This window comes from Sparus aurata, chromosome 19 (genome assembly GCF_900880675.1).
Source record: "Sparus aurata chromosome 19, fSpaAur1.1, whole genome shotgun sequence".
In the NCBI taxonomy this organism is placed as follows: Eukaryota; Metazoa; Chordata; class Actinopteri; order Spariformes; family Sparidae; genus Sparus; species Sparus aurata.
The window spans coordinates 5,286,189-5,299,287 of NC_044205.1; the positions used below are offsets into that span (position 1 = coordinate 5,286,189).

The 13,099-nt window shown below is 44.7% G+C and overlaps 3 protein-coding genes across 3 annotated transcripts; 2 read left to right on the plus strand and 1 right to left on the minus strand.

Annotated features, from left to right (window-relative positions):
* The first annotated feature begins 626 nt into the window (after window positions 1–626).
* Window positions 627–2,281, plus strand: mos (v-mos Moloney murine sarcoma viral oncogene homolog). The gene has a single exon (XM_030397584.1). The coding sequence runs from the start codon at window positions 735–737 to the stop codon at window positions 1,812–1,814; it is 1,080 nt and encodes a 359-aa protein (XP_030253444.1). The 5' UTR covers window positions 627–734; the 3' UTR covers window positions 1,815–2,281.
* Window positions 2,282–3,205: 924 nt separating this feature from the next.
* On the plus strand, window positions 3,206–5,747 carry LOC115570464 (uncharacterized). Its single transcript, XM_030399072.1, has 5 exons — window positions 3,206–3,416; window positions 4,202–4,287; window positions 4,723–4,917; window positions 4,995–5,074; window positions 5,414–5,747. Exons 2-5 carry the CDS (start codon window positions 4,255–4,257, stop codon window positions 5,745–5,747), a joined length of 642 nt encoding a protein of 213 aa, XP_030254932.1. The 5' UTR covers window positions 3,206–3,416; window positions 4,202–4,254.
* Window positions 5,748–8,599: 2,852 nt separating this feature from the next.
* LOC115570467 (uncharacterized) lies at window positions 8,600–10,747 on the minus strand. Its single transcript, XM_030399074.1, has 2 exons — window positions 10,161–10,747; window positions 8,600–9,575 (listed from the first exon to the last, which is right to left on the minus strand). The coding sequence occupies exons 1-2, from the start codon at window positions 10,745–10,747 to the stop codon at window positions 8,717–8,719; spliced, it is 1,446 nt and encodes a 481-aa protein (XP_030254934.1). The 3' UTR covers window positions 8,600–8,716.
* Window positions 10,748–13,099: the final 2,352 nt, after the last annotated feature.

Sequence of the window (13,099 nt, forward strand, 5' to 3'; positions counted from 1 at the left end):
TGTCCACAAGTGCAGGAATACATCGCTCACTACGATGAACAGGCTGACAGAGGCCGCAGCACGTTGTGTGAAGTAGTGATGGTGTATTCATGCTGCTGCAAGGCTCAGTGAGAAGAGTAAGAAGGACAAACAGGCTCTGAGGTTGTAACATGTTCCTCAGTGGAGCCCCCTCCCCCAGCAGCATGCTGCCTCCTGAGGCACTGTGTCAGTCTGCACTTGTAGAACTGTACACTGTAGAGAATCACTTGTATTTATTAACTACCGCCAAGCTGCTGCTTAGTTAGGTCCCTGGTAGACACACACATACACATACATACACACACACACACACGCACACACACACACACACACACACACACACACACACACACACACACCACACATATTACTTTTTGACACCCATAATTATTACTGTGCTTTTCTGCCACAGAATGCAAGGCTCATTTCCCCCCGTCCTCCCAGTCTGTAGATAGGCTCAAATAAACTGAGTTGAACCATCGGGATGAACCCGATGAACCCCAACAGCAAGCATTACATACTCCACAACACTAAGTGGCGGTGTGGCTGCGTGTGTGTGTGTGTGTGTGTGTGTGTGTGTGTCTGCGTCTGAGCGGAAAGCTCTGAGAGAGCTGAGCTGCTGCTCACTCAGCAGCACCACCACCCTGCAGCAGCACCTAGCAGCAGCAGCACCCTGCAGCAGCACCCAGCAGCAGCAGCACCCTGCCCAATACACGATGCCTTCACCGATCCCCGTGAGTCGCCTGCTGCCCAAAGACCTCTACCCCTCTCTGGACATCGGGACCTGCAGCAGTCCGCTGACCAAATATCCTCACGGTTCCACGTTACAAGTCCCGGTACCACGGCCCAACGGCAGAGTCGCCAGCCGGCTCTGGTCCTCTGTGATCCACTGGAAGGAGCTGCGCTCCATGCAGCCTGTGGGCTCCGGGGGCTTCGGCTCCGTCTACAAGGCGGAGTACCTCGGAGACACCGTCGCGCTGAAGAAAGTGAAGAAGTGCACAAAGAACAAGCTGGCGTCCCGCCAGAGCTTCTGGGCCGAGCTGAACGCAGCACACCTGCGCCACAGGAACATCGTGCGTGTGATCGCGGCGAGCACCTGCGTACCTGCGGAGTGTGAGGACGAGAACAGCATCGGGACGGTGCTGATGGAGTTCGTGGGGAGCAGAAATCTGCAGCAGGTCATCTACGAGTGTGCAGAGCCGCTGGGGGAGGACCGGTGGCTCAGGTACTCCGCGGACATTGTGCACGGCCTGCGGTTCCTGCACTCACACGACGTGGTGCATCTGGACATCAAGCCGGCCAACGTGCTGCTGTCCGGCGAAGACGTCTGCAAAATAGCCGACTTTGGCTGTTCTTTGAAACTGGAGCGAGGCTGTGAGGTGAGAGCCACCAGCCCGCTGCTCAGTCACGTCGGGGGCACGTACACGCACAGACCCCCGGAGCTGCTGAAAGGCGAGGCGGTGTCCCCTAAAGCGGACATCTTCTCCTTCGGGATCACTCTGTGGCAGCTGCTGACCCGAGAGCAGCCCTACACCGGGGACAGGCAGCACGTGCTGTACGCGGTGGTGGCGCACAACCTGCGGCCGTGTGTGCAGACACAGCCGCTGTTCCGGTCGGAGAAGGGCCGGCTGTGGAGGACTCTGCTGGGCCGCTGCTGGAGCGGAGAGGGTCGCTGCAGACCCAGTGCCCAGCAGGTGCTGCCGTACCTGGAGCAGCTGCGCTCCCAGGTGTCACCTCTGTCAGGACCGCCGCACAGGTGTACTGACAGCCGGGAGACTGGACCGGACAGGTTTTAGGAACATTTTAAAGGTGTTCTTACAAGACGAAGCTGGACTGCCATGTTGTTGTCACCACAGTCATGTCAGAATCAGAACTTGACAGTTAAGTGCCTTTATGTCTTAACGACGGGAACAGAACCGGGTCATACAGGCCTTGTGGCTGATTTCTGCATTCGGCACAAGTTAAAGCCAGAGAATCGTTTGCAGTAGTTCTCCACTCGTCCTGTGATGACTGATGTCGCTGTTGGACTGAAGACACTAACGCAGGACATTGAACGTCACTGTCACAGCCAGCACACACACACACACACACACACACACACACACACACACACTCTACTGAGCTTACTGTGACACTCTGACTGTTTTAGCCATGTTTCTTAAACTGTGGAACAAAATGCTGTGAATTGAGTTTTATTTGCTATGATGAGATTGTATTGAGATTTCAGTGTGATGGTTTTCATTAAAATTATTTTTATACAGTGTGTTGCTTCTTGTGGACGGGACACTGGTTTGTCACAGGGCTGACATGTCTTCTAGTTAATGCCAAGTTAAAGGTGCAGTCTGTAAGACTAGGCCACCTGCAATTAATTCTCATCCCAATAAGGGGCAGCATATCATCAGATTAAGTGCTGACTTTTGCACACTATAATCTTGTCATACTTCCATCACTTTAGCTACTTTAAATTTATAAGCTTAGTTAGCCGTGTAGTTAGCCAGACTACCAGTGGAGTGTTTGTCTTCACCCCACTTGTACAGGAGCTTTGGACTTGCTGGAGAAAGAGAGTTTTGAGCGTGCAGTTAGCTGGCAAATTACAAAATACATACACATTTTTGACTTGATGTCTGCACGGTGAATTCTAAACATTCTGTTAATAATTCTGGGGCATTTTTGTTTTGAACTAAAATTCTTACAAGAGCTCTTGGGGCCAGTTCCAAGAGCTAATTGGATAAACTTTTCAGAGGAAACCCCAGCACCCCATCCTCTTTAAACTGATGTAAGAAGACTTGCCCCGGGTTTCACCCAACAGAGTTAAACAGATAAGTCAGCCAAGCATCTTCTCTAACAGGCATGATAATGAAATGTTTCATTTTTATTCTTTTTTATTCTGTTATTTTTATTGGGAAGAACATAAGGGTCAAACATAAAAATGAAAAGTTTGAAGCTAATACAACAATTGAATTGCTTCTTATATATTGGAAACAGCTTAATGTTTTTATTACAGCCTGGTAAATACACATTTTACATGTTACACAAACTTCAGAAGTGCTATAAGTAAAAAAAATAAGGGGAAAAAACGTTTGAACATTTGAATGTATTCATACTAAATCCTTCATGTCGAGAATTCAGTGACTTCATCTTTTCATGCTGGCTGGGAATAGCCTATATGCCGCGGACTTCCGGTCTGGCACTTCCGGGTTTTTCAGCCAGCCGAACTACTTCCGGCGCACAGTTAACAGTGTTAGCAATGGCGTTCTTCACCCGGTCGCTGCAGGATCTGCCGGCGGTAACGGTGAACGATGTTATTCGGATCATTCAGACAACGTCGAAGACACCCACGTCTAAAAAGGATTAAGAGTTCAAATTGTACGTGTCCAGTTATATTAACAACTACGAAGGTAAGTTAACAGTTCACCAAACTGACTCTGATACATGCTAGCCCTTAACTAGCCAAAGTTAGCTCAGTGACGAAGCAACGTTTATTTTCCATCTATAGCTAATGTTAGCAGAGTGGTAGGTTAGCGTCAAAAACTGTTCGTTTGTGCGATGTCTTATCCTAACCCTAAAGGCCCCCACACACCGCCCAGACGTCCAACTGCCTTATCCGACCACTCTCCGACCACTCCGTTGCCTCTTGTCTGACCCGTTCGGCAGAAAAGTTACATTGAACACACCGCTTCGACGTGCTGCCTACGCCACAGTAGCGTGTACGTTCTGCGCTTGCGCGAGATGCAATAAGCGGGTGGCGCTTGTGTTGTGTGTTGTAAACGAGAACCTTATGCACGCAACTCTCTTTACTTTCGATCAAAACGAAACTTAACTATTTCCGATAAAAAACAGCTGCATACTAAACATGCAGCAAGGCATTACCAAACTTACACAAATTAATTCGTCCTGAACGGACATAACAACTGAGCGCTGATTCGCCAGCACACCGCCAATCAGAACGGCCATTCAGCTGGCACACAACCAATCAGAGAATCCAATGGCTCAGACGTCCGACGGCCCTCCTCCTCAGACTTCGCATGCTCAGTCGGATCCGACAACGTCCGCGCGGCTCCGAAAGCTTCCGACAGAGCCGAACACACCAAACATATTTGTTCCCGACCTCGTCCGAGTCTCTCCAAACGCTTCAGACGTCCAACGGTTGGGCTGGTGTGTTCCTGCCTAATGTTAATCTCAGTTTCAAACAAGGAGGCAGGAGAGGTCACAGTTAGGGCTGAGTGCTACAGGTCCATGAAGAAAAGCCAGAAGCCTCACTGTCTGAGTGTAAGGGAAAGTCATTCTACAGGTTCAGTTCAGACTAAGAAACAGGTTTCTGTTCTCAAATCAAGTTTCTGTTAGTCATGTCATTGCTGCGAATAACGAATAAATCACTGAATTATGTCCTAAGGTACCCGAGGTGTCATATTCAGAAAGAATGTAAAATTAATGGCTCTCACAGAAACATGTGCTCTGAGTTCTTATAATTTCAATTGAACGTCTATTTTGTATTTTTCTTTGAAATAAGTAAAGTGAGATTACACGGCTATTTTACATGGTTAACTACAAATAAATTGTGTTTTTATAACACTTTTTCCTGTTTCACTTTGCACAGTTTTTAAGTTTACTAACAGAAGTTCACTAATTTAATGTTGTCTTTCTATTATTAGACTTGCAGCCAGTACATTTTGTTCTCTTACTAACATTTGCTATTGTAAACAGATTGTGCTAAGGGATTCAAAACCAGTCGAGTTGCAGAGATGCCAGTGCACCTGTGTGGCAGGTTCAGCCTTGTGCAGCCATGTGGCAGCTCTACTGTACCAGACGGCCCACTCCTCCCAGCTGAGGCTTACATCTGTTCCCCCAGTGTTCAGCTGTACAGAGACTGAACAGAAGTGGCACAAACCAAGGACCATGGTAACCAACCTTTTAATGACTCTTATGTATGGATATCGGTTCAATGTTTATAGAAACGCGTTTTTGATTGGATGCAGAGCATTAAACCTGGTCCAGTTAATGACATGGTCATCTTGTCAGCCAGACCAAAGGAGAGGAAGCTTGTTGAAGGAATCAGGTATGCGTTACTATTAATACTACACACACAAACACACAGAATACATACACTTACACATTTACACACACAGAGAAGCACATACCTGCTTAAACGCACACGTATATACAAATATATATGTATGTACCACCACCCCCACCTTTGCACACATTTACTTACTTCCATGGACATGGACACACACACACACACAACCTCCTTCATACAAGCAACTCACAAGCACACACACTGTCACATGCACAAAACTCATTTAGTTACATACATGCGTGTATGCCTGCACACATACTTTTGCACGTGTTTCTTATTTATGACATGACTTGTTTGTGTTTTATTTTTTTTTCACAGAGGCAACTTGTATAAAGGCGTCAACTGCACTCTGCCAGACATCTCCACGCTGAAAGTTCAGGATGTGTATCATGGACTCACTGCTGATGAAGCTCCCATGATCACAACGATGGCCATTTCCAGTGATGTACCTCTGGTTGGATCCAAGTTTGGTCAGGTGCAAGAGGGAAGTGTGCTGTCCTACCAGCTGCCAACAAGGACAGTCCGCAGGACCCGTCCACATACAGTTGCCCCTTCTCCCCCACAGCTGCCACTCCCTGGTTACAGGCTGGGACCCCTCTACCTGTGCATTCGTCTGCTCCGAACATCAACACCATCATATGGCGTCCCTTGAAACATCTTTGGTGACAGCACACAAAATTGAGAGCAGCACACGAGAGCAGAGTTCCAGTGCTGAGTGGCATCAACTAAGGAGGTGCCGCATTACCTCCACAAAATTTAGAGAGGTCTGTCATTCTAGGGGAGAAAGCTCTGCTGAAAACCTCGCCAAAAGGCTTCCGAGACCATCCAGTCAGACTGCTGACATGCGGCGGGGGCTTGACCTGGAGCCTATAGCAGTAGAGGAGTACTGCGGGGTAAGGGAGGTCAATCACTACCCCTGTGGGTTCCTGATTCACCCTGATGCCCCATGGATGGGGTCATCACCTGATGGGATCGTGTATGATCCTGAGGGGCAGCCAGTGTTTGGCCTGCTGGAAATCAAATGCCAAAATGTGCAGAGCTATGTGGACTGCCCTTACATTAATATCAGGGAGGGTAGACACACACTGAGGCGATCCCATGCGTACTACTGGCAAATCCAGGGACAAATGTCGGTTTCTGGCTGTGACTGGTGTGACTTTGTCATTTACACAGAAGATGACATGTTTATTCAGAGGGTTCCCCATGACATGGAAGTCTTTGAAACCATCAAAGAAAAAGTTGATTGTTTCTTTTTTTATTTTTACCTCAATACCTGCTTGAGCAATTAGTGAGTTGATGGCAATGTATGTGTATTTATAGTTACTGTGATGGATACAAAAGAAATTCAGTGAAATGTTGCTGCATTATGTTTGTGATGTAATGTTTTGGCTACATGTAAAACTAAATGATTTGGATCGAAGCATTTTGATGGTCTGTACAGCTTAAGTAGTAAGTTTTAAAAAGGTAACTGACAGGAATTTAAAAAAATGAGTCACCAAACAAAAGCAGAGCACTACTTGAATTGACACAACAAGCATTTTAATAAGGTAGCATTCAAAGGCTTGAACTGTATGCAAACAGATTTCATATCTTTCTATAAAAGCACAGAATCTCTGTCTGTGTGTGTGTATGTGTCTGTTAGTCAAATATCTCTGCGGATCAGGATCAGACTGACCTGAGACTTTCAACATGGCTGCTGCGTGGTTCAGTGGTGTGCATGTAAGCATTTGTTTGGACTGCAATGATACCGTGAATAAATTATTTCATAAATGCTTTACAAATTCCACGAGCATAGTCCACCAGAGCCACCACAGTCACGTGCGCACCAGAGCCAATCACTGCAGAGCTCAAGCCCACGACATACCTGAAGAAACAAGCAGATTTATACCTGCAGCGGCGCGAGCTGGATCGGGATTTTGCCGGCGGTTCGGTCCGTTCTGTTCTGTTCTGTGCATCTAAACTGACTGTTGTGGATTAATGAGATTAAACGAGTCCAGGATCGAGTCTGTTCGGGTCTGAGGAGATCCGGAGACGCGCGGACAACAAAGTGGAATCGGAATCTGTGGATGTTCGTGTGTAGCTAGCACCTCCCGAGGCGACGGACCGGACGCATCGGCATGTCCAAAACCGGACTTAGGGTAAATAATGTCCGCCATGCTTTTTCGCGAACATTGCCGTCACGTTTGCTTTGAGTCTGGTGCAGAAGAAACAGTAAAAACGGGCTTTTGTCACGAAAGTGTCCAAGCAGCAAGTTTGGTTGTTGAGGAACAGGAAGTGGTGGGAGGGACCTAGGCGGATGATTGACAGGCAACGACGGTCGGTGTGTAGACAGCGATATTGAGAGTTGAGAGATTTGTGACATTTAGCGTGTTTGGAGTGTATAGTTAGTGTGTTATGTAGTGTTTGGTGTAGTGTGTTTAGTGTGTAGTGGAGTCGGTTTGTTGTTTAATGAGTCAGAATAATGAGGAGAAGCTGAATGTGGAGCAGGCAGTGCAGCTCTTCATTCAGCTGGAAGGAGCACAGGCAGACCTGAGCACTGCCTGCATTTAAATGTAAATAGTTACATATAACTTCGTAAATGTTTAAAATGTATGCACATATTTAGCAAACAACAATTTATATTTGCATTATAAGTAAAAATGGTTTGTTAAACATATTTGTGGTTTTCACATTAAAAAAATCTAACTTTCTACTCTGATTTTATGTTTTTTTTTGTGATTTTAGGTCCATTGTGTTAATACAGTATGTCAAAATAAAAAAAATAACTGTACAGTCACACATGTGAGGTTGTGCTGAAAATAATGACACCAAGTAAATAGTTTTTAAGGGTAAATATAATGGCAAAATCAAAAATAGTCAAAAACAGCCAATTATACCCTAGAATATCGGATTTCACAACAAACCTAAATATCCCTGACGTCCCACCTTCAAACACAGCCTCATTTGGCCATTCATGAAAAAGCTACTTAACCTCCCACTTTTTTATAGGAATATATTTTTCTTACAGGCACTGCACTAGTAACTATAAACACTGATAAGATTAAGGAAAAAAGGGGTTTGGAAAGTGGACAGATGAATGCAGACTACTGCTCCAATTTTAAGTATTTTTAAAAGGGATTTAGATTTCTTGAAAGTACAAACAAAAACTGGTTTAATGCACACTTAGATCCAAGCAACTCTTTATATTCACCAAGCTTTCGGACAGACAACCTTCCATCAGGTCATTGCACTAACATACACACTGTATGTTATGTGCAATGACCTGATGAAGGTTGTCTAAATATATACTATAAATCTATAATAAAAATATAAGAATACAGTGTGACTGCCTTTGGTGTGCACACCAAGCTTTCAGTCAGACGACCTTCATCAGGGCATTGCACGTTATTTTATGTGCAATGCCCTGATGAAGGTCGTCTAACTGAAAGCTTGATGTGCACACCAAAGGCAGTCACACTGTATATTTATCATTCAGACTTTATTTACAGAGCACTTTGTATATAAATGAGATAAAGTGTGTAGTTGCATGTTTGTATGAACTTATACACACGTGTTTTCAAAAAGTCCTTCCTCAAAAAATGGGGACTTTGTTGTGGTTACTCAGACCTCGGGCTTCTTTGCCTAAGCCTTTACCAGTGGGCCATTTTCAAAATTTGTGAGGAGACAGGCCACAGTGTAGAGTTGGTTGATGCTCCCAAAAAGCCGAAGCGGAATTTCAGAGTCAAAGAATTTGTGCTCCTTGACCCGGCGAATGAGGCGCTCCACGTGCACCCTGAGACATGCTATGGCCTGGGACTCCCTAACTTCACCTGCAGACATTTGGAACCTGCCAGAGAGGAATGCTGGCCTGTAGATCTTGCAGGGTACAATGTCATCAATAAGAAAACCTCTGTCTACCATGACAGCCATACCAGGTTTTAGGAGGGTAAGGAGACCAGATTCTCGCATGATCTGCTTGTCGCTGATAGACCCAGCATACAGTGCAGAGATAAATGTCACTGCCCCATGTGGTGCAATTCCAATGAGCCCTTTCAGAGTGCAGTGGGATTTGTAGGATGAAAACACCTCACTCTGGAGGAGAGGGGAAGATGGGCACTGGCATCTCAGCTCAGTGCAGTCAAGGATGACTGTAGTGTCAGGGTAGTCCTTGAAGTCTGCAGGCAGAAATTCGCGAATCTGCTCTTCAGGCATCCAGATCCTTATCGAGCCGAGTACTGTATACAGGAAGTTGCTCCATGATGTTATGATTCGGCTGACTGTGGTCTGATGGACACTGTACCGGTCAGCAAGGTCCCGCTGCTTGGATCCAAGGGCCAGGTAGTTTAGGAACAGGAACAACTCATCAATGGGCTGCAGGGAATGAGTTGCAGCATTTGAATCAGTGACAGTTCCTCTCTGTCCTTGTCCAACACTGACCATAGATGGCAGAGAGGGCTCAATCAAGGCCCAAAACCGCATGAGGAGATCATATGATGCAAACCTAAAAAAAAAAAATAGAAAACAGATAACAATAATAACTGTTCATAATTAACTACCCAACAGAATAAACAGATGACTTTAATTAAATGTATCTGCCTATTTTTTTTATTATTATAATTTCTGAGAATACAAATATTGTAATCATATACCCTCCATATAACATATTGCACTTTACATACACGGTACTACCAACCATCGCATCATTCTCCAAACATCTTAAAGCGTGGCTATTTGAAAACCAGATTTGTGAACATGGTCATACTTAAATTTGTATACTTCTTTGTCCAATTGTTGTATTTTAATATGTTGTTTGTTGTATGCTTGAAGCACTTTAATATGGGCATTCTGCAATAGAATCTTGCACTTATTAGCACATTAGTACGGGGATTTCTGCAATACAGTTCAGCACTTTATACAGGCATTTTTGCCCAGCAATCCAGCACTTATTATGGGCAATCCTGCAATACAAATTAGCACTTAGCACTGTATAATCCATGTTCACGATAGAATTTCAATATTGAGCTAATTAATCATGTTTCATCCCAAACGTATAGTATACTGTTATGCATTATCCCCACTTACTTACCTGGTAAAGAATCTAATGTCTTTGTCCGAGGCAGCAAAACGGTGGATGCCGAATCGCCGCCTCAGCGTAAGGCTCTCGACCTGTCCTCGTAGCTTGCGAATTTCCTCCCGGAGAGAAGCATTTTCCTCCAGCACCAAATCGACGACCGCTGGGTCTGGAGCCGACACGTAGTCGTGGTCCATTGAGACGTCTTCCGCTAGATGGTCCGGTGCGTTAGACTCCCTGTCATCCTCTGGCGGTAGTCTCTGCCTTCTCTCCCAAACCCCCGGCCGTGGAAGTGGAAGGGAGAAATTGTTCCACTCAAATAACTCCGGGACAGATCCCCTTTTTAACAGACGTCGTGCAGTTTCTGATGCTGGCTCACGGATGTCTTCCGGTTTAAAATGCCGGCTACACACCCGGGTGTGAGCCGTGATCGTAAATTTGTCCCTGCGGATCGCGACTATCCACTTTCGCCTTATCTCCTCGTCGGCAGGAAAAGTGAAAAAACTAAGCACATTATTGTACTTGCTAGATGCCTGGCACAATGGCACACAACAGTGCTCAGCTGTTGTACCAGACGATCGCTGATATTTAAACTTTTTCATCGTCGAGTCGACTAGCTTAGCCGCTACCTACTAAAACAAACAAAGCAGCGGAAGTGTTCACGCTGGCTGACTTTTAAGCGGAAGTACGTCACCACAACGGGTGGCATATAGCCTATTGAGACAGCTTTTTTTATAGCAACTTGACTACCTTAGAAACTGTGTATCCAAAAAGGATACACAGTTGATGGATGGATGCCTATTGGTCTCTCCTCACTGACCGAGAAGACCTCTGAAGCTCTCTTAGGAACTGAGATCTGTCTTTACATTACCAGAAGCCTTCTAATTGCAGATATAGTGTAGTATAGTATGGTTAGACATGACATGTAGTTGTTTTTTAACTGAGAGACTTTAATCAGGTTAACCTAATGCTTCTTTTTCCAAAACTCATCAGCGCACTAAGAATGTTTGGCTCATAGTCTAAGCTTTAAACTATTTCTGTGAAGAACCATTCGGGGTCAGGTCCACATTTACATGTTTAGGAGAAAACTCAGCATGAGTACAAAATGCTGCATCAGCACTACAAATATCACACCAACCTTTCCTCCATCTTTCATGCAACACTACAACGCAAGCATGTTCAGTAAACACACATGCACACAGTCACACACTGAAGTGAGGACAGATGGTCTGACTCCAGCTTTCACTGACAGACGGTAGAGGTCACTGCTGCCTCAAAAACCAAACCAGATTGTTGATTTGACAGCAGATTATACACAAGTATGACTTGAGAAATGTGCAACACATTTGTCAGACAGTTGTACTGTTTGAAAGCTGCACTATGTAGTTGTGGGGAAGGAATTTTAACCACAAGAGAAGATCTTCATTAGCTGAATGTTTTATGTCTTTAAACATTAACAACCCCTCTTTGTTCTCATGACTGATTAAACAGAAATGTCAGAAAGCCAAAAAGAACATTAAGTGTGTGTGGCTGAAATATGAAGTTGCGTGAATCATTTCTTCTTTCTGATCTCTGATAGGTTTGCAGTAGCAATCAGCCAGGTGACAGGCTCAGGCCACATGGAAGTGACTAACAACGGTTCCTTGTTCTCTTTTCTCTCTCAGCACCAACGAGACGGCTGGGCAGATATTAACAAGCTAACGGCTAAATTAGCAAGTTCACCCGGGTGATGTGTTCACATTAAAGCCAAGCCTGATGCAATAAATACCCATGACTACTGAAGGGTCAATCGTCCTTTGAGCAAATACTGATAATATACATTCACATTGCACACAAAAGCTGGATGTTAGCAGGTATCAAGTGGCTTTTGGGCCAGATGTTTTAATAGAGGAACATACAGCAAAAGGCAAGGAGCTGGAATGGAACCACCACTGCCAGGAGGTCAGCCTTTACACATGGAGCTTGAAATCTACCAGCTGAGCAATGTAGAAGCCCAACTAACGCCAGGACATCTATTAGATGCAATAAACTCTAAAGCATAACACTGTGACGTACTTCAAATGAGCTATTTTTAACTGTCAGAATGCCAAAATGATTCAAAATTCAGGTGATGTAGCCTAAGCATGAAACAGGGCTAGAGAAAGGGGGACATATGGTGATTGTGCAGTATCTTGCAAGCACATTGAAAATGTAATTGCATGTTTTTTTTAATTCTCTTTCCCCTCTTAAAATGTCCCTGAAACCATTGTTTGAATACTTTGCAGACTATGACAATGTGGAAGATTACAATGTTGCCTGAAATCTCTTTGACTCAATAACCTCAGTGTTACGTGTTTGTATGACTGATGTATGTTGATTAAAAATCGAGAGGAGGTAAAAATGTGTATGTACAAAAAAACCTTGACAAATGGGAGCAAATGGGAGCAAATGGGAGCAAATGACATACAGAAACACATTAAGTAAAAACTGTACTGTACATTCAAACTGTAGGGTCCAAAAGTCAGAGTTCACACATTTAAATACTTTTATTTTGGGTTTGTTATAAATGGAATACAATTTTTCATTCCACATGATAATGTTAGCTTAACAGTTTGATCTTTGAAAAAAGTCCATGAATGTCAGAATATCTTAGTAGTTGGTATGTCCCCCTGTCGCTTCAATGACAGCATGCACTCGAGCTGGCACGGACTTAACAAGCTTGTGCAAAACCTGATAACTCATGTTATCCCAGCATGATCTGACAGTGTTCCACAAAGCTACTTGTGATCACAGAAGGCTTGGCTTGCTCAGTCTTCAAGTGCCCCCATAAATGTTCAATGTGGTTGAGGTCAGGTGACTGTGGAGGACAGCCCATGACAGTCAGGACTTCTTGGTCTTCCTTGGTCTTCAAATTGTTCTGTCAAAGCTTAGAGGTGTGCTTGGCCTCATTATCCTGCTGCAGTATGAATCATTCT